The following is a 21695-nucleotide window of genomic DNA, read 5'->3' as shown; positions in this document are numbered from 1 at the left end:
TTGAGAACATAGTTGTTGATCAATAAAAAAAATAATCCTCTAAAATACAACTTGCCTAATAATTCTGCACACAGTGTATGAAGTTCATTGAAATGAATCACTAAATCACTTTACAGCGCTCTTTTTTGCTGCCATTGTTCTGGTTTTTGTTGTAGAAAAATCTGCTGCAAATACTCAATGTGTGCACGTAGCCTTACAGGCTTTACCCCTTGACACATTTGGATGTCCATCTCTTTGTTCCCAGCTCTCTTAATATGCCCATGAGAGTTTGCCCTTCATGGACACATATCGACGACGTAACAAGTCAACTGTGCTTATTTAAAGGCCATTATATGATTATTATACAGCTGTTAATACGATTGTTTAGTCACCAGCTTGCATATTTTAGGCACCGTACTCCATGTTTACACAGGGAATTTTCTTCTGCCAATTATTAATTTTTCTGGCAAATAAAAGATATGATCAGCGAAGCACAATAGTTTACTCATTGATTAGGTCAATGATTGGGGACAAAGTTACCTATCAAAGCTTGTTTGCAATTATTGTTCTGTGTGAAAGGGCTTTAAGAACGGGGATCAATAAAAGATCCCATCTCCAGCTCTTAACGCATTTAACCTGGAGAATTCAAGATCTTCAAGTCACATCTTTGGCCAAATTTTTGGCCCTTGTGGAACATTACCACTGACAATTGCACTGGGCCGTTACATGCTTATCCCAAAAAACTTAAGGTTTTCATTGGATATAATTCCCGTTACATGTACAGAAACGAGGCCCATACCTGGTTGTTGACCACTACATGAACGGTGCCATGTGTAGTGTATGATGGGAGATCACTCAAATGGAAAGTCTCATACACTATGCCTTGGCCGGCAAAGGCAGCATCACCGTGAATGAGGATAGACATCACCTGAGAGAACAAAGAGGACACGTGTGAGGACCATGAGCAACAGTGAGTCTTACTCTTCTTGACAAGTCCACTTCTGACTTATTACCTTCTTGCCTTCGTTATCTCCACCGTAGAACTGTTCTGCTTTGGTTTTTCCTTGGACAACAGGATCGGCAGCCTCAAGATGGGAAGGGTTGGCGACCAATGACAGGGTGATGTTCCTGTCAGTTACCCTGTTTATCCGCCTGTGATACATTCCCAAGTGGTACTTCACGTCTCCGGAACCCTGAAGGAGGAGGAAGAGTAAATCATTCTTTTTTACTCAAGTATCTTCGTCCACAAGGGACTGCAGATTGACCCAAAAGTAGCCATGCATGCGTGTGTGAAAAATAAAATTTCAGCATGTATCAACGTTCAGGGGGTAAGAGTCAGATGGGCCAAATGAGACACACGGGTATACCATGTACAGATGCACCGCCCCCTGAGCGCAATGGTCGATGCATCACACAATTACTTGAATTCTGCTTTATCGTGTTTCAGAAATGGTAAAATAAAAAAAATTAGCAAAAAACTCGCCTCATCGGCAGCTTCCAGTTTAGAGTCAAATTGGCAGAATATCTGCTCCAGCTCTTTTCGGATCACATTTGCCAGAACATTAAGACGACCTCTAGAAGACAGAACGGAGAGGGCACATATAAAAAAAAACAATGGTCATGTAATTCACCATGTGACTTGATAGAGAAAAAACAAGGGTCGGTACTATGGATACAATGTCGGCTACCTGTGTGGCATCCCCATGATGACATAATCCACGCCGTTCTCGCTTGATTTATCAATGATGGTCTTCAAGGCTGGAATTAAGACTTCACATCCCTCCAAGCCGAAACGCTTCTCAGATGACCACTTACGATGGAGGAACTCTTCAAACCTTTACAGGAGATTAATAATAATGCGTATAACTTTACCAAATATAAACACAGGAAAAAAGTCTGTCAAATAGTAAAGGAACAAGATCAGCCTGACGGTTTTCATTCTTCCAAGTCATGATATAATGGAGTTCAAAGGACCATCTCAGGAAGACAGCCCATCTTGAGTAAGAACCGGCCTAGTGATCAACTTTCAGAACAGCTCTCCATTTTTTAAAGATTTGTCTGAGGGTAGGAAATGTGTTAAAACATAAAACAAGCAGACTAATAAAAAATGTAAAAAAGAAAAATACTAGAAAAAAAAATGGAAAAAAATAAACATAAAATTGAAAATTCACTACCTTTTTTCCAATAGGGAAAAGCGATTAAATTTTTTTACCATATTTGATATTGCCACATGTGTAACTGTCCAAACGAATAAAAAAAATCTAAATCATTATTTCATATGGCAAATGCCAAAACATAATAAAAAAATTGATATGGCAGAGACATTGATCCTTTTGGTCATAACCTGTCCCTCCAAAAATGGAATAAAATTATATTGGCAAGTATTATGGACCCCTAAAATAATAATAAAAAAAACAAACTAAGAAACAAACAAAAAAACAAAATACAGCTCGCCTTGGAAAAAACAAGCCCTCCTCCATCGACTGTAAAATAAAAAGTCTTAGAATATTTCAACTGATAAAAAAAAAATTTTTGCAAGTTTTTATTTATTTTTGTAAACGAACTACATAAAAAATTTGGCATCACCATAAATGTACTGACCAGTAAAGTTATCGGGTCATTTTTACTACAAAGCGTCTGTTTTTAAAAATAAAAAAAAACAATGTAAGAATTGCTGATTTTTTCCCATTTCATCTCAATTGGAATTTTTTTTGTGTGTTTCAGTACATTATACGGTAAAATGAAAGTTGGAAAAATAAAAAGTTATGGCTCTTGGAAACTGAGGGCGAAATGACAAAAAAAATGACCAGCGCTCCTAAGGAATATGAGGCGCCGTTAATGGATATGTCATGACCTGGATGTATGAGAACCTCGCAAACTCATCTTATGGATCAATGGTGGCACCTGGTAGATCGGACCAGTCTTGCCAGCAGCGTGCGCTTCTCCTCGTTGGTGAACTGCATGATTCCCGGGGTCTCGAACTTCTGCCGGATCCACTGACATTGTTCCAAGTCATTAATGAACATGAACTCGACCCCAATGTGTTGACAGTAGGAGCTCTGCACACAAAAGCAAGAGATGGAGCAAGGCAGGAAAAAAATAGCAAAGGCGCCAGCAAAATACAGTGGGGCCGATCACATCCCCAACGGGTGGTCACCTCTCACCTCCAGCCTTTTAATGATCTCTCGAAGGGGCAGCGCCGTCTCATTCCCTCCAATAAATGTAGTGGTTGGCAAATGGAAGACTTTGTCCAGGTCGGATTCCTCTAGCCCGTAAAACCCTGTGGAGGGCGGTGGTCAGAGACAGACAGACGAAGGCAGCGTTACAGAAGGAGAAACGCAATGCGGCCAGCCATGCAATGAGCATTACGGGAAGGGTGTGATGGCGGTCACAGTGGTGGGATACATCAGTGGAAAGAGCAAGGTATATGGCACGGACAGACACAGGAGAACGAGATGCGTGGGACAGGTGGGTGGAGAAGGCATCACACGCGGTAAACGGCGTCATTGTGGTTTATAAAGGTGTGGTGGAAATTTGCAGGACAGAGGTGGCGGCACATAGTTGGGGCAGCGAATGGGACAGGAAGCAGGTGAGGGGGACAAGCAGCATGGTAGGTGGGGGGGTAGAAGAGAGACATTAATCTACAGCTGTCCCCAAGTCATTTCATGTTTCCATTACAGAATCAGCATAATCACAAGCTCCATACTAACCAAGTACCACAGAGCAAATATACAGCCGCAAAGCGAGAAAATCAGGACAAAATACCTAATTCAGCAGCTGCACCTACCCAACTATAAAAAGGGGATGTACAGGATTAGAGAAACACGGCTGACAAAGCCCATTACACCGGTCTACGGGCCATGTCCGATTGTAACCAGGTCTTGGCTGCAATACCACACACAGCCTGTAGACATGAATGGCGCTGTTTTGCCCAAAAGCATCAAAGTTTCTCCAATTCTTTAATTGCGAGACACTTAGGCTACGTTCACATTAGCGTTGTGCGGGGCAGCGTCGGCGACGCACAACGCATGCAAAAACGCATGCACAACGCAGCTTTTTGTGACGCATGCGTTCATTTTTGCATGATTTTTGGCGCAGAAAAAAACGCATCATGCAGCGTCCTCTGCGCCCTGACAGTTGCGCCAAAATGACGCAAGACAACGCATGTCCATGCGCCCCCCATGTTAAATATAGGGGCGCATGACGCATGCGTTGCCGCGGCTGCGCCCGACGCTGCCCCGCACAACGCTAATGTGAACGTAGCCTTAGTGTGCCTGATACCGTGCCAACATCTAGTGGTCACAGCATGTCGCTGCATCCGTAGAAACAGAAGTAATTGCCTAAGTAGGTTCAGTATTTTTTTATTTTTAAAAAGAAGAAGTTTTCCTGATTTCTAAGTATCCAGAATAAGACGTAAACCTCTTTTCTTATTGGCACTCGGCAATCTGAATTTTAAGGCCGATTTATGCTGCCCGAACCACGAGTTGCATACGTCAGACCCCGGCTCTGTCATGTCAGCCAGGTATGTTTTACTATGAAACGTTGAGGTGTTTCAGAAAAGACATACATTGTAAAGGCAGCCTGGGAGTATGACATGTGGGTGACTACTTCCCACCCCGCTCCTCTTGAGTGACAGATCTCTCCCTATATACAAACATACCTGGCTGAAATTACAGGGCCAGAGTCAGATTCCTGCTGCCTCAGACAATCAGCAGGAGAACCGGTCATCTCCTCCGTCAGGTTCGTCTTAGTAAATAATTGTATTTCCCATAAAATTAAAATTTTTAGTATTTGTTCTGATAAGTCTACCTCGTGCCGCTCCTCTGTTATCCCTGCTGGAAATTTATGTATAAGCTGACAACTGGGCGTCACCAATGGGGGGGGGGGGGAATGTCCCTACACACTGATATGGTCAGCTCCGATTGTACAGTATTCGAGCTTCTAGTGGCCCCCACATGACATCAAACAGCTGTCATCTTATTCATAAATTCCTAGAAGGAATACTGGAGGAACAGGACAGCATGAACTTACTGGTGCTTCTCACTAAATTAGAATATCATCAAAAAGTTAATTTAGTTCAGTTCTTCAATACAAAAAGTGAAACTCATATATTATATAGAGTCATTACACACAGAGTGATCTATTTCAAGTGTTTATTTCTGTTAATGTTGATGATTATGGCTTACAGCCAATGAAAACCCAAAAGTCATTATCTCCGTAAATTAGAATACTCTATAACACCAGCTTGAAAAATGATTTTAAAATCTGAAATGTTGGCCTACTGATATGTATGTTCAGTAAATGCACTCAATACTTGGTCGGGCTCCTTTTACATCAATTACTGCATCAATGCGGCGTGGCATGGAGGCGATCAGTCTGTGGCACTGCTGAGGGGTTATGGAAGCCCAGGTTGCTTTGATAGCAGCCTTCAGCTTGTCTGCATTGCTGGGTCTGGTGTCTCTCATCTTCCTCTTGACAATACCCCATAGATTCTGTGGGGTTAAGGTCAGGCAAGTTTGCTGCCAATCAAGCACAGTGATACTGTTGTTTGTAAACCAGGTATTGGTACTTTTGGCAGTGTGGACAGGTGCCAAGTCCTGCTGGAGAATGAAATTTCCATCTCCAAAAAGCTTGTCGGCAGAGGGAAGCATGAAGTGCTCTAAAATTTCCTGGTAGACGGCTGTGCTGACTTTGGTCTTGATAAAACACAGTGGACCTACACCAGCAGATGACATGGCTCCCCAAACCATCACCGATTGTGGACACTTCACACTAGACCTCCAGCAGCTCGGATTGTGGCCTCTCCACTCTTCCTCCAGACTCTGGGACCTTGGTTTCCAAATTAAATGCAAACTTTACTTTAGCATGTCGATCTCCGCAAGGAGAAACGATACTTCTTGGATAATGGTCTGACGCCTCTCACACAGCCAAACCAAACGCCCTTTGCACTGATGAAGGACAGTACCCCGAAACAGTGTCTGCAAATTGAGATTCTGGTTTGGCTATTATCCTGAGGCCGTATTCACACTAGATCGTAATACGGACAAGCGCTATGCGATAAAAAAAAAAAAATCGCACAGCACTCGGACCAATGTTAATCTATGGGGCAGCTCCTATCATCCGTTGTTTTCTCGGCCGCATTAAGGATCCGAGTGAAATTGCAGCATGCACACAGATGACATACGGATCACTGTTCAGGAACATCTGTGCGATTTTCGGCCATCAAAATCGGACAGATTTTTTTTATACGGTAAGTGTGACTCCGGCCATGCTTGATAAAGACCCCATAGGGGTTGAAACGTCGCACCTTTGGCACAATAAAGTGTTTACTTCTTTCACCTGGATTGGATGCCGTCCTTCACTTCTGAAACTTTGGTATGTACTCCTCCACTTGGATCCTGTGGAGTTAGGACGAGCAACCATTGTATACTACAGAGTGCTGTCTGCCGCCATTTTGTTGTTTTGACTCCGGCCTAAGTCATGTGACAAGGCTCGTTAAAGGGTCAAAATTGACTTGTAGCCCATGTCCTGGATACATCTGTGTGTGGCGGCTCTTGAAGCAATGACTCCAGCAGCAGTCCACTCCTTGTGAATCTCCCCCAAATTTTTGAATGGCCTTTTCTTAACAATCCTTTCAAGGCTGCGGTTATCCCGGTTGCTTGTGCACCTTTTTCTACCACACTTTTTCCTTTCCACACAACTTCCCATTAATATGCTTGGATACATCACTCTGAACAGTCAGCTTCTTTAGCACTGACCTTTTGTGGCTTACCCTCCTTGTGGAGTGAGTCAATGACTGCCTTCTGGACTTCTGTCAGTCAGCAGTCTTCCCCATGATTGTGGAGCCGACTGAAACAGACTAAGGGACCTTTTCAAATGCTTAGGAAGCCTTTGCAGGTATTTTTTGTTAATTATTATAATTTACTGAGATATTTTTTAGGTTTTCATTGGCTGTAAGCCATAATCATCAACATTAACAGAAATAAATACTTGAAATAGATCACTCTGTAATGACTCTATATAATATACGAGTTTCACTTTCTGTACTGAAGAAGTGAAATAAATGAACTTTTTGATGATATTATAATTTTGTGAGAAATACTTATATAAGGCCATGTGCACACGTTCAGGATTTTTCGCGATAAAAACGCATAAAAAAACGCATACATATGCATCCCATCATTTATAATGCATTCCGCAATTTTTGTGCATATGTTGCGTTTTTTTCCACGAAAAAAAAAACGCAGCATGTTCATTAATTTTGCAGATTTTTTTTGTGGATTTCATACTATATTATTGCATTGGGAACTTCAGGAAAAAAAACGCAAGAAACCGGAAAAAAAAAAAAAAAGCACAAAAAATACGGAAAAAAAAAAAAAAAAAACACATGCAGATTTCTTGCAGAAAATGTCCGGTTTTGTTCAGGAAATTTCTGCAAGAAATCCTGACGTGTGCACATAGCCTAAGAAAGGATAACAAATAATTATTTTCTTTTGGGAGGGGGAGACAGAAGTAGTTACTAAAACTGACATATAGAGACAGGACTAGTGATGAGCGAACGTGTTCGGACAAGGTGTTATCTCGACACGCTCGGGTTCTAACCGAGTGTCCTCGGTATGCTCGAATACTACGTTCGAGTCCCCACAGTTGCATGGCTCACAGCTGTTCCGACAACTGCAACACATGCATGGATTGCCCGCTTGTTAGGCAGGTCGAACAGCCACGAGACGTGCAACTGCGGGAACTCGAACATTGTCTTCGGCGTGCTCGAATACTCTCAGTTAGTACCTGAGCATGCTGAGATAACACGTTATCCTAGCACGTTCGTTCACCACTAGACAGGAGCACTTGAAACAAATATTTGGGGCAAAGCTGACACTGAATATACTAAATGTAGGGTCTGAGGAGCAGATACACAGGACGTGGACCCTTGTATATCCATATGTTCAGGATCTGCTCCTCAGGTCCTGTACTTGGCATAATGCAGAATATTAATCTAAGAACACTGTGGACAAAATTAAGAAATAAAAAAAGACTAAATAAACAAACTACTATATAATTGTCTAATTGTCACTTCTGTCTTTCTGTCTGTCCCGGATATTCATTGGTTGCGGCCTCTGTCTGTCATGGAATCCAAGTCGCTGATTGGTCGTGGCAAAACGCCCACGACCAATCAGCGACGGGCGCAGTCCGGCGGCAACATGGCCGCTCCTTCCTCCCTGCAGTCAGTGCCCGCTCCATACTCCCCTCCAGTCAGCGCTCACACAGGGTTAATGGCAGCGCTAATGGACCGCGTTATGCCACGGTGTAACGCACTCCATTACCGCTGCTATTAACCCTGTGTGACCACCTTTTTTTTTTTACTATTGAAGCTGCCTATGCGGCATCAATAGTAAAAAGATATAATGTTAAAAATAATAAAAATAATAAAAAATCATCATATACTCACATTCCGGCGCCTTTCCCACTCCTCGCGATGCTCCGGTAACCGCTCCATGCAAGCGGCAGGTTCCGGTGGCTAGGATGGTATGCGACAAGGACCTGCCATGACGACACGGTCATGTGACCGCGACGTCATCACAGATCCTGCGCCCATACCAACCCTGGGACCGGAAGCTGCCGCGTGCACCGCACACAGGGTCAGGACTTCAACGGAGGGTGAGTATATGTTTTTTATTTTATTTTAAGTCTGTATACTACATGGCTCTGTGCTGTATACTCCATCGCTGGGCAATGTACTACGAGACTGGGCAATATACTACGTGGCTGGGCAATATACCACGTGGCTGGGCAATATACCACGTGGCTGGGCAATATACTACGTGGACATGCATATTCTAGAATACCCGATGCGTTAGAATCGGGCCACCATCTAGTAATATAATAAACTCTAAAACCCTTTGCTACATTACTGACATGGAGATTGCTGGTTATATAAGAAACCCGCTCAGTAGATCTGATGTAATGATTCCGAATGTCCTTTCTGTGAATAATACATCTGGTTTCTGTCTGGGACGTCTTGTCTCTGCCGCCCACAAAGGTCACTTTGTATTGAACCCTACAAAGTACAAACGTTCAAGGCACCCGGAGAACTGGCACAAACACAACCGGGACTTGGCATAGTCTACCAGCTAAATAATAAACTACATGTGTGGAGTACAAGACGGTACTCCAGGTCCATCCGCTCACCAAGAAACCATCCATACCCCACTCCATATTTTACAGGACATATCAGGGGGTGAAATCCATGGTGTAAGTCCACAGCACAGGTCACTTTCCGCTATGGCACTTCCACTGTGTATCTGCCCCGTGCGTCTGCACACACCCGATAGTCATAGGCCAGGTTGAGACAAGTGTATTTTTTGGTCAGTGTGTAGACATGGACTATTGTTAGCCAATATGCACGTAAGTGGTTTTCCAGGCAGACCTAAGTCGTGTGAAATGACTTGCATATTATAGTCTCGGCTTTAGGGTGCAGTCAGACGGCCATATTAGTCCCACTAGGATCACACTGCAATCCTCGGACTGGACAACGGTTCTCATGACCTGAGCGTGACAGCATGTGTTTCTATGCAGATGTCACACTCAGGTCAGGAGAGCCGACGGCCAGTCCCAGGATTGCAATGTGATCCTCGCATGACTAATACAGCCGATCACATTGCAATCCTCGGACTGGCCGGCGGTTCTCATGACCTGAGCGTGACAGCATGTGTTTCTATGCAGATGTCACGCTCACGTCAGGAGAGCAGACGGCCAGTCCAAGGCTTGAGATGGGATCCTCGCGCGAGCAATACGGTTGTCTGACGGTGCCCTTACAAAAGAAATTGCATCACGCAATGGCAGCCAGTTTCAGTACCCCGTCTGCTATGCGGATGACTGTACGGAGATGTATATGGCACCTGTCACGTCTAAAATTTGTAGACATTATTGGCCAGGTAATTTAAAGTCTTGTGTGAACCCGGCCATACGGTGCACAGCAGCACACCGCATCAAGGCTCACAGCACACTCATCACTCTGTGGGCTTCATACACATGGAGGTGGACTAAAAACCGATGTTCACGTGTTGCATCCACGTTCCTGGCTTATTCAGCCATGGTGCCCTGCAGAGTACAGACATCATATACAGCAGCCAGTATTCCGTCACATTGTAAGATCCTGTCCAATGTATGGAATATCGACTGCTCTAAATATCGCCACTATGGCATTAATCGGGAAAGTGATTTCCCGTCCTGCATTGAGGGAGTGATCCCATTGCCTACTTGTCATATTATTGCCTTCTTGACGCCGTATCACAATTGCTCTGGTTAGAGGTGGGACTAGCCTAGGACAGATAGGAAGGTGGAGAGGGTGCGGAGAGGGCGTGGAGAGGGCGTGGAGAGGGCGCGGAGAGGGCGTGGAGAGGATGCGGAGAGGGTGTGGAGAGGGTATGGAGGGGAGAAGGAAGCGAGGAGAGCTGTGAGATAGAGATTTTTCCGTACCTCCCACCGTGAGAACTCGAAGCCGATCCAGGAATGTCGACAGGTCTGAGTGTGTTAGGAGAGCGCAGAACGTGGGGAGTTGGGGGTTATAAAGAGGAAGAAGCGCAGCATGGGGAAAAGAGAGGAATCTTTAAATATAAAATCTCAACAGCGCACAAAGGGGCTCATGCGAGCCGCAAGTCATCTCTGCAACGTAAACGGGGGAAAAAGGGAAACAAGCACACAGGCACGTCACAGCTCCCAGCGTGCGGCCACAGTCCCGTCCTGTGCAGTGCAGTAATAGGCGCACATAGATCTCTGCAGAGATCTATGTCTCCAGCTTCTTACTCATCCCAGTGTAAGACAGCCTCACGAAAAACACTTCCATGTCACACACATCCTCACACAGGGCTGGAGAAAGAAAATGACACAGTAAGGCCACACAACAGTCAGTCTCATCTAGGTGCTGTCCCTTTAAATCCCACACATGGAACCATGGAAGTCAATGGTTTTTATTTTTACGTATCTAAGAAAAACTTGGAGCAAGTCCTATACCGGTCTGTCTGGCGGATCGGGCTGGATTGTTTTGCGGACACAATCATATATATATAAGACTACATCTGGCACATGTACAGACTGGGATTTTCGGACAGGGTCTCCCAAACAGAACTCAATGGCTTGATGAGACAGATGGGTTCTGATCAGTAGACCTGGGGCCGGTCTGGAAAACAAGCTCTGTATATGGACCATGTAACTCGGAGGCGAGAAGAACATACTTCACTGAAGGCTCATGTATAATAGCCAGAGACATATCTTGGTCTTCTAAGAATCGGTATGAGGCAGGACACCTCTTCGGAAAACCTTTCGTCATTGCCTAGTCACAAGCTACATCTCCTGACATGTGGCCATAGAGGAACTGTGCCCTTTAGTAATAGGATTCATCAACATTACTGATCTGTAATATAAAGGCTATGGAAATCTATGGGCCTAAAATGTGTCGTATTACCACTCAGATCTCAGTGACTCCATATGAATCACATATATTACATATGTATGTTCTCCTAGAAAGATTGCCTTTTCTGCGTTAACTAGAACCTATCACATCACATAAAGATTTACCTGGTGTAAATGCCGCTGTTCTCCTGAATTTTTCTTTTGTTCCTGCTCCTCTCCGTTCCTGAGATATGGTCCCTTCTCCCCTATATAGCTATCTAGTCTTGTTATCCAAAGGGGCGTGGCCATGAACTCCTCTGGGTCTTCTCGAGGACCACATGAACAAGACTAAATCTACGTACCTAGAAGAGGAGGTCATATCTCAGGAACAGAGAGGCGCAGAAACAAAAGAGAAACAATGCTGGATTCAGGAGAACAGCGGCGTTTACACCAGGTGAACAAAAATTACATATATTTGGTAAAAGACGCACCCTTTAAATGGTTCTTTACGAAGAATCTATGCAAAAGACATTGATCTTCTGCCCTTAGGATCTAAATGCTGCTGACTGGACATAATGTCAGCTTTCTCTGGGTGCGAGATAGGCATTGGGCGCACATCAGGAATTTGATGTGATATTTCATGTTTTTTCTATTTACTCAATTCTTCAATATTAGTTTTTTTTTAAGCCAAATGTTTTCTATAGTAAACCTCTGGAGGCGAGACTCACCTGTGATGGGAGTCCAGATGTGAAGCCATGGCCTACTTATCTCATTAAGTGCTTCTACCGCGATTCTTCATACGGTTTTAATTTTTATTTCATAAATCAATAGTGGCCATGAAAATAATAAACTTTGAAATATATCTGATCAGAGAAATTATTATTCTTTCTAATCCTGGACTGATCTTTCACTGTCAATTCACGGGTAAAATCTGTGTTCTGTGAAGACAGATTTTCCGATTGCTGAAAGAGGCAAAATGCTTGTTCATCGGGTGAAATGATCTTTAGTAAAGCACAAAAGATTATTGTTCTCGGTGGTGCATCATCCTGTGTAAACATTGATCGCTCAGTCACATCGTTTGCCTTGGTGTTCCTGTGTAAATAGGCATTTAAATGTCCGCCGATGGGTAAAAGTTTACCGATTGGAGGTCATATCGTGGTGCCGGTCAGTTTCTCTAAATGGGCCCTTACTCTATAAATCTGCATAGGACACATGCTAGTTTCACAGTATACTCTCTGTGAAATCCTATGCTAAGGGTCCGTTTACACAAGACTAACTGGCGGCACAATACAACTGCCGGTCATTAAACTTTTATTGCAATTTTTTGGGGGGTGGAATTCCGACAACTGAAATATGCAATACTGAGGTTTATAGGTTTTTTTCCATTTCACCATAAGGGATAAATATTTGTGTGTATATATAATAATATTTAAACTTTCACAGTAATTATACCAGCCTCATCAAGTCTAAGAGACCTATTTAATAACGCAGCTTGTATTGTGAAATGTAGAGACAGATCTGCTTCTAAGGCATACGGACATCATGGCATGGTTTCCCTACCATATTTTACATGGACAGTCATTCATCTAAATCAGCAAGAAGAAGTATTACATTGTGATCAATCACCCCCAGAAAACTTAGGTACTTGCTGGTGGTCTCCTGTGGCTTTCAAATTACGGTAAAGATAATCTGTCAGCAGGGTTTTGTTATGTAATTTGAGAGCACCACGATGTAGGTACAGCGACCCTGATTCCAGCGATGTATCACTCACTAGGCTGTGTTTTCATGTTTCAGTAAAATTAGTGTTTTATCAGCAGTATAACATCACTATAGGACTAGATCTTTTGTGCCTTGTAGTCCAACCACGCCCCCACCAGTGACTGTACACAGAAAGCAGCCAATCAGTGGTGTGGGGCGGGGTTATACAGGGCTCAGCAGTTAGAGAACTGCTAGATCTGCAGAAGAGAAAACTGTGATTCTATTACAACAACTGCACCCAGTAAACTAAGTGATATATGGCTGGAATCAGTATCTCTGCCTCTACGTCATGCTGTTGTCAGACTACATACCAAAATCCTGCCGATAGATTCCCTTTAAGGCCAGGGATACATGGCAGCTTTGGCCGTGACGCTATAGATCACTGTAGGTCCCTGCAAAATAGAAACATAATGCAGATGAATGGGAAGGTACTGGGACCGCAACAAGCAAATCACAAAAAAGTCAACTGTATTTTTTTGTCCTTATTGCGGCCTCAGTACCCTGTGGGTCACACTATTCCCCAAATCACCTGCATTACACTGCTATGTAGCAGCGGCATAAAGCGATCTGTGGCCGCACGAGTTGTGTGGCCTCTCCCCAGCCTAAGGAGGTTGTCTGTGATTAGGCGGCCCATGGCCCCAGCTTATAAGAGAAGCCGGTATCATTGTATAACTATCTAGTCCATCAGTCTCTGGTGATAGATACATGCACATCCCAATTACCCATCTGAACAAGATCTACAAATTTGCCAAAACTTGGTCTTGCAGCTTTTACCACATGTTCATCCTCATTCATGTCTAATATTGACATTTCCATAGCACACCTTACACTACATAGAATTCATGGCAGCCCGTGCAGTAGAGGAGAGAATCAATCAGTATCCATGATGATTAATTTCAGACACTTTATCTTTACCAAGTTATAGAAATGATAAAATACTTACATGTGCCGACCTTCTCCTCAGATCAGTCCACACACACACACAGAAACGTTCTCATGCCCACCACATGCTCCATGTCCCAAGCAATCCCGGCCCCCCGAACCCACCCAGATCATGCCACGTGTGGTTAGTTGGTGGTTACTGGCTGAACTAGTCTATGTTAGTGGTTTCTGGCGTGAGAGCAGCACAAGCCTTGGTACCCTAACCATCAGTTATTACCCGGGCTACACTCAGAGCTCCTACTAACAGCTTCAAGGGCAGGACCGCCACGCCAGTCATCTCTACTGTGCCCGTCGGCCATTGTTTGGTCTTGTTAAATGTCTTACTTTGGCCGATTAGCATTGAGTAGCTGGTCATTTACCCAAGACGAGGGCAATGGATTTAGAAACGGCATAACGCCAATTTTAGATGACTGTAAGACATAGGCCAAAAATGCAGTGTGAACCTAGGCCTTATATATGAGAAAGCTGTTGGCAGAGATGAACATGTGGCCAACAGCTCCCGTTCCCGAAAAAGAGGGAGAAAAGAAAAATTCACTGCCAGACTCCTCTGGCAGAGGCTTATCTCCCCTGAAAACAAACAGATCAGGTGTTGAAAGTCCATCTCCCCGATCCTTCTTTTCCCCAACATCATCTGTCAGGATTCCTCCAAACACGAGATGGTCGTCTAGTCCCATTTGTTGGGTCATTTCTTGGGCATTTCAGTATTACCAATGCAATTCACACACCAGCCATTGATCAAATTTCTTGAACAAACAGCATTTTGGGAATCTACGATGCGGTCAGGTATTTGGACCTGAGACTTGCCAGAGTCTTGGGAAAAAATACGTGCCTTTATTACATGTGTCTCAAAAGTTGCCTAAGGCTAGGCTCACACTGCATTTTGGACCTCTGGTTATTTCAGATTTCAATTTATAGCATTCTTCTATTACACAACTGCACGTGATGGAGACGGAGGCGAAAAAGACACACTGATGGCCTCCATCTAGTAAAAGACACGCTTAGCGTGTATGTCAGGTGGTTTCCTGGCATACATGTCACACTTATGGAAAACATGTGGTGTGCACAGGGTCTTAGACGTCTTGCTATGTTGGACATTTCCCACCAGAGAGAAGCTGTTAGCTGCGAGCTCTGGACCTCCATAATAGCGAGCAGGGGGACAAACAAACATCTTGGGGGTGAGAGAAGGCGGGAAGCAGTGACCATACTACCATAGCTACTGGCCCTCACCGAGTTTGTCTGAGGATGTGACAATGTCAGCTGGCACACATGAGTCCAAATCTGCGTCCAGAATGCCCAGTGGGTCAAGCTGGGCAACATGGTGCCCGCGGATCTACATTAAGGAAAGGTGCCAGGGTAGAAGAGAACAGTGAAGGAAAGACAAGAGCATAGATATAGAGATGTCAGGGGACAAGGTTGTCGGGGAATAACAGAATTGGAGGGGTAAAGAGAAGGCACCACGTAAAATAATAAACACAGGAAAAAAAGGAGGAAAAGTAAAGAGAACAGTTACAATGAGTCTGACACATAACCCTCACCGACATTCGGAGGACCGACAATTACTGGAGCGTCATCAAAATTAACAGTGCTAATTCCGAGGGGGTCAAGTTTTGCAATGTGGTGACCCCTTACCTAGAAGCAATGACACAAACTGGTTAATGACACCTCCCCCATCCCGACAGGCAGTCACTAAGTAATCAATATGAGAATAGAGGTGACTGCCTCAGCAATATAGAAAGCCGGAAGAGTTTTCATGCTGTGGTTAAAAAGCACTTCCTCCTCAGAGAAAAAGAAAACTTAGCAGTAGATGTACAGTACAGACCAAAAGTTTGGACACACCTTCTCATTTAAAGATTTTTCTGTATTTTCATGACTATGAAAATTATACATTCACACTGAAGGCATCAAAACTATGAATTAACACATGTGGAATTATATACTTAACAAAAAAGTGTGAAACAACTGAAATTATGTCTTATATTCTAGGTTCTTCAAAGTAGCCACCTTTTGCTTTGATGACTGCTTTGCACACTCTTGGCATTCTCTTGATGAGCTTCAAGAGGTAGTCACCGGGAATGGTCTTCCAACAATCTTGAAGGAGTTCCCAGAGATGCTTAGCACTTGTTGGCCCTTTTGCCTTCACTCTGCGGTCCAGCTCACCCCAAACTATCTTGATTGGGTTCAGGTCTGGTAACTGTGGAGGCCAGGTCATCTGGCGTAGCACCCCATCACTCTCCTTCTTGGTCAAATAGCCCTTACACAGCCTGGAGGTGTGTTTGGGGTCATTGTCCTGTTGAAAAATAAATGATGGTCCAACTAAACGCAAACCGGATGGAATCGCATGCCGCTGCAAGATGCTGTGGTAGCCATGCTGGTTCAGTATGCCTTCAATTTTGAATAAATCCCCAACAGTGTCACCAGTAAAGCACCCCCACACCATCACACCTCCTCCTCCTCCATGCTTCACGGTGGGAACCAGGCATGTAGAGTCCATCCGTTCACCTTTTCTGCATTGCACAAAGACACGGTGGTTGGAACCAAAGATCTCAAATTTGGACTCATCAGACCAAAGCACAGATTTCCACTGGTCTAATGTCCATTCCTTGTGTTCTTTAGCCCAAACAAGTCTCTTCTGCTTGTTGCCTGTCCTTAGCAGTGGTTTCCTAGCGGCTATTTTACCATGAAGGCCGGCTGCACAAAGTCTCCTCTTAACAGTTGTTGTACAGATGTGTCTGCTGCTAGAACTCTGTGTGGCATTGACCTGGTCTCTAATCTGAGCTGCTGTTAACCTGCGATTTCTGAGGCTGGTGACTCAGATAAACTTATCCTCAGAAGCAGAGGTGACTCTTGGTCTTCCTTTCCTGGGGCGGTCCTCATGTGAGCCAGTTTCTTTGTAGCGCTTGATGGTTTTTGCAACTGCACTTGGGGACACTCTCAAAGTTTTCCCAATTTTTCAGACTCACCTTCATTTCTTAAAGTAATGAAGGACACTCGTTTTTCTTTACTTAGCTGCTTTTTTCTTGCCATAATACAAATTCTAGCAGTCTATTCAGTAGGACTATCAGCTGTGTATCCACCAGACTTCTGCACAACACAACTGATGGTCCCAACCCCATTTATAAGGCAAGAAATCACACTTATTAAACCTGACAGGGCACACCTGTGAAGTGAAAACCATTTCCGGTGACTACCTCTTGAAGCTCATCAAGAGAATGCCAAGAGTGGGCAAAGCAGTCATCAAAGCAAAAGGTGGCTACTTTGAAAAACCTAAAATATAAGACATATGTTCAGTTTTACACTTTTTTGTTAAGTATATAATTCCACATGTGTTAATTCATAGTTTTGATGCCTTTAGTGTGAATTTACAATTTTCAGTCATGAAAATACAAAAAAAAATTTAAATGAGAAGGTGTGTCCAAACTTTTGGTCTGTACTGTATGTTCTTGAGCTGTCCTTTTCATCTTAAATAAAACTTTTGACAAGTTAAAAGATTTGATTTGAGAAGGGAGGAGTGATGAGACCCTCATCGATAGCCAAAGGTGCGAAAGCCCCATCGAAAGCCTTTGCACTCTCTATAAATCTGTGCTCCATTACACTGCTCTCCGAGAAGAGCTGATTAGCTACACACGTGATCAAAATTGTTGGTACCCCTCGTTTAATGACAGAAAAACTCACAATGGTCACAGAAATAACTTGAATCCGACAAAAGTAATAATAAACAAAATCTATGAAAATGAACAAATGAAAGTCAGACATTGCTTTTCAACCATGTTTCCACATAAATAATAATAAAAAAAAAATAAAACTCATGAAATGGGCCTGGACAGAAAAGATGGTGACAGTTGGCAGCACATTTCTCTCTATAATCTCTTGATAGTCTTGAGATTTCATTGTACCCTGCACAGATTCTAGACACCCTGTGCCAGATGCAGCAAAGCAGCTCCAAAACATAACAGAGCCTCCTCCATGTTTCACAGTAGGGACAGTGTTCCTTTCTTGATAGGCTTCATTTTTCCATCTGTGAACATAGAGCTGATGTGCCTTGCCAAAAAGTCCAATTTTTGTCTCATCTGTCCATAGGCTGTGTGGCTTGTCAACATGTAGTTTGGCAAATTCCAGTCTGGCTTTTTTATGATTTTCTTTTTAAACAATGGTGTCCTCCTTGGTCGTCTCCCATGAAGTCCACTTTGGCTCATACAACGACGGATGGTGTGATCTGACACTGATGTTCCTTGAGCTTGAAGTTCACCTTTAATCTGTTTAGACGTTTTTCTGGGCTCTTTTGTTACCATTCATATTACACTGGTCAACGCAATTTTTCTGGCAAAAGGTTTTAAAACATATTTTAAGTCAATTTTGGCTGCGGATTACGAATATGAACTCCGTTTTTAGCTATCACATCAGGATTTCGAGATATTTTCAATTTTTGATGAAAACTACTCCTAATGTTTTATGATAAAAACACATGATTTTCGGTACTACATTTTGCATATTTTTAATCAAGGAATAACAAAGATTTCAAAGTCTATGTACAACAGGTCCTTCTCAAAAAATTAGCATATAGTGTTAAATTTCATTATTTACCATAATGTAATGATTACAATTAAACTTTCATATATTATAGATTCATTATCCACCAACTGAAATTTGTCAGGTCTTTTATTGTTTTAATACTGATGATTTTGGCATACAACTCCTGATAACCCAAAAAACCTGTCTCAATAAATTAGCATATCAAGAAAAGGTTCTCTAAACGACCTATTACCCTAATCTTCTGAATCAACTAATTAACTCTAAACACATGCAAAAGATACCTGAGGCTTTTATAAACTCCCTGCCTGGTTCATTACTCAAAACCCCCATCATGGGTAAGACTAGCGACCTGACAGATGTCAAGAAGGCCATCATTGACACCCTCAAGCAAGAGGGTAAGACCCAGAAAGAAATTTCTCAACAAATAGGCTGTTCCCAGAGTGCTGTATCAAGGCACCTCAATGGTAAGTCTGTTGGAAGGAAACAATGTGGCAGAAAACGCTGTACAACGAGAAGAGGAGACCGGACCCTGAGGAAGATTGTGGAGAAGGACCGATTCCAGACCTTGGGGAACCTGAGGAAGCAGTGGACTGAGTCTGGTGTGGAAACATCCAGAGCCACCGTGCACAGGCGTGTGCAGGAAATGGGCTACAGGTGCCGCATTCCCCAGGTAAAGCCACTTTTGAACCATAAACAGCGGCAGAGGCGCCTGACCTGGGCTACAGAGAAGCAGCACTGGACTGTTGCTAAGTGGTCCCAAGTACTTTTTTCTGATGAAAGCAAATTTTGCATGTCATTCGGAAATCAAGGTGCCAGAGTCTGGAGGAAGACTGGGGAGAAGGAAATGCCAAAATGCCTGAAGTCCAGTGTCAAGTACCCACAGTCAGTGATGGTGTGGGGTGCCATGTCAGCTGCTGGTGTTGGTCCACTGTGTTTCATCAAGGGCAGGGTCAATGCAGCTAGCTATCAGGAGATTTTGGAGCACTTCATGCTTCCATCGGCTGAAATGCTTTATGGAGATGAAGATTTCATTTTTCAGCACGACCTGGCACCTGCTCACAGTGCCAAAACCACTGGTAAATGGTTTACTGACCATGGTATTACTGTGCTCAATTGGCCTGCCAACTCTCCTGACCTGAACCCCATAGAGAATCTGTGGGATATTGTGAAGAGAAAGTTGAGAGACGCAAGACCCAACACTCTGGATGAGCTTAAGGCCGCTATTGAAGCATCCTGGGCCTCCATAACATCTCAGCAGTGTCACAGGCTGATTGCCTCCATGCCACGCCGCATTGAAGCAGTCATTTCTGCCAAAGGATTCCCGACCAAGTATTGAGTGCATAACTGAACATTATTATTTGATGTTTTTTTTGTTTGTTATTAAAAAACACTTTTATTTGATTGGATGGGTGAAATATGCTAATTTATTGAGACAGGTTTTTTGGGTTATCAGGAGTTGTATGCCAAAATCATCAGTATTAAAACAATAAAAGACCTGACAAATTTCAGTTGGTGGATAATGAATCTATAATATATGAAAGTTTAATTGTAATCATTACATTATGGTAAATAATGAAATTTAACACTATATGCTAATTTTTTGAGAAGGACCTGTATATGGCACACAGATGAATGACAAATGGCAGTTATTTGAACTTTCTTTTCTTGGCTGATCTGTGATGTACAGCTTCTGGGTTCTCTCTCATCAAGCTCCAGCAATAGTCAGCCATCATATGTGAGTCCCACCGGCCTTGATACCGTTCTTCCATTGTTTTAATGTCCTGATGAAAATGCTCCCCTTGTTCCTCGCTCACATCCCCAAGGTTCTCTGGAAAAAAGTCCAAATGGCTGTGTAAATAGTGAATCTTGATCCTCATTCTACATCCAAGATTTCGCAGACTCATTAGTAGCTCTTCCACAATCTCTTCATAGTTGTCTGCTTTCTTATTCCCTAGAAAATTCTGCACCACATTACAAAATGCCTCCAAGCTCTTTCTTCTGTCTCATTCATTGATGTGATAAAATTTGGGTCTCTCATAAGTGGTCTTATTTGAGGTCCATCAAATATTCCAGCCTTTTTCTTCTCTTCACTAAGATCAGGAAAAGTTGAACATATATAGTTAAAGCATTCTCCACTGTGATTGAGAGCTTTGACGAACTGCTTCATCAATCCAAGTTTTATGCGAAAGGGAGGAAAGACAATGTCCTTCCTATCCACCAGAGGATCATGGATGACATTCTTATCGCCAGATGCCAAACTCTGTCGCTGAGGCCATTCAGTTTTCACCCAACGCTCTGCTGTAGCTCTACTGTCCCAGTAGCACAGAAAACAAGAGTGTTATCATAACAAATGGGAATTATGCATGTTCAAAGAAAACAAAGATATTCTCACATTTATTGGGAGACTAAATGAAAACTAAATTTACCTTAGTGAACCGTATAAACCGGCACTTTTCATACACTACTTATATTTATCATGGAATTCATGAAAATGGGCTATATACCTATAGCGCAAAAACGTGATGTGATAGAGAAATTAGAAGATCAGATGAATTCAGCACCCTCAAATTAGTCTAAAACTGTTCTTAAAGTCCATGCCAGAAAATGTTTTATTTATTTTTTGTAGACCAGTGTTATCCGTCTCGATTTGTCATCAATTTTTCTCCTGCGTCCATATCCAGGGAGATTGGCTACAATCCCATGGATCTTACATTTCTGAATAATATGTGCAACTGTAGTCAAGGGAACATCAAGCTGCTTGGAGATGGTCTTATAACTTTTACCTTTAACATGTTTGTCTATAATTTTCTTTCTAATTTCCTGAGACAACTCTTTCCTTCGCTTCCGCTGGTCCATGCTGAGTGTTATACACCCCATGTCACCACACAGCACAGTGAGTATCTGTAGCCCTATATACAGGCCACTCACCGATTCCAGGATTGTAGACACCTGTGATGCTAATTAGTGGACACACCGTGATTTAACATGTCCCCTTTGTCACATTATTTTCAGGGGTGCCATCATTTCTGTCCAGGCATATTTCATTAGTTTTTTTTTTTTACATTCTGTGGAAGCATGGCTGAAAAGCAATGTCC

General features: G+C 43.1%; 1 protein-coding gene across 2 annotated transcripts in view; it reads right to left on the bottom strand.

Moving 5' to 3' along the window:
* Positions 1-21695, bottom strand: part of OGDH (oxoglutarate dehydrogenase) — a 100989-nt gene that overhangs the window by 36867 nt on the left and 42427 nt on the right. The window contains exons 4-10 of one of the 2 annotated variants that reach the window (XM_069766705.1): positions 15298-15400; positions 3144-3259; positions 2884-3038; positions 1668-1814; positions 1463-1553; positions 993-1172; positions 779-907 (exon numbers count right to left, since the gene is read on the bottom strand). In XM_069766705.1, coding sequence (XP_069622806.1) covers positions 779-907; positions 993-1172; positions 1463-1553; positions 1668-1814; positions 2884-3038; positions 3144-3259; positions 15298-15400 — 921 coding nt within the window. Of the gene's footprint in view, positions 1-778; positions 908-992; positions 1173-1462; positions 1554-1667; positions 1815-2883; positions 3039-3143; positions 3260-15297; positions 15401-15605; positions 15700-21695 lie in introns of both variants that reach the window. The other variant, XM_069766706.1, reaches the window with a different exon arrangement.

This window comes from Ranitomeya imitator, chromosome 4 (genome assembly GCF_032444005.1).
Source record: "Ranitomeya imitator isolate aRanImi1 chromosome 4, aRanImi1.pri, whole genome shotgun sequence".
In the NCBI taxonomy this organism is placed as follows: Eukaryota; Metazoa; Chordata; class Amphibia; order Anura; family Dendrobatidae; genus Ranitomeya; species Ranitomeya imitator.
The sequence above is the reverse complement of the archived record's forward strand: the minus strand, read 5'-3'. Positions and strand labels throughout refer to the sequence as shown.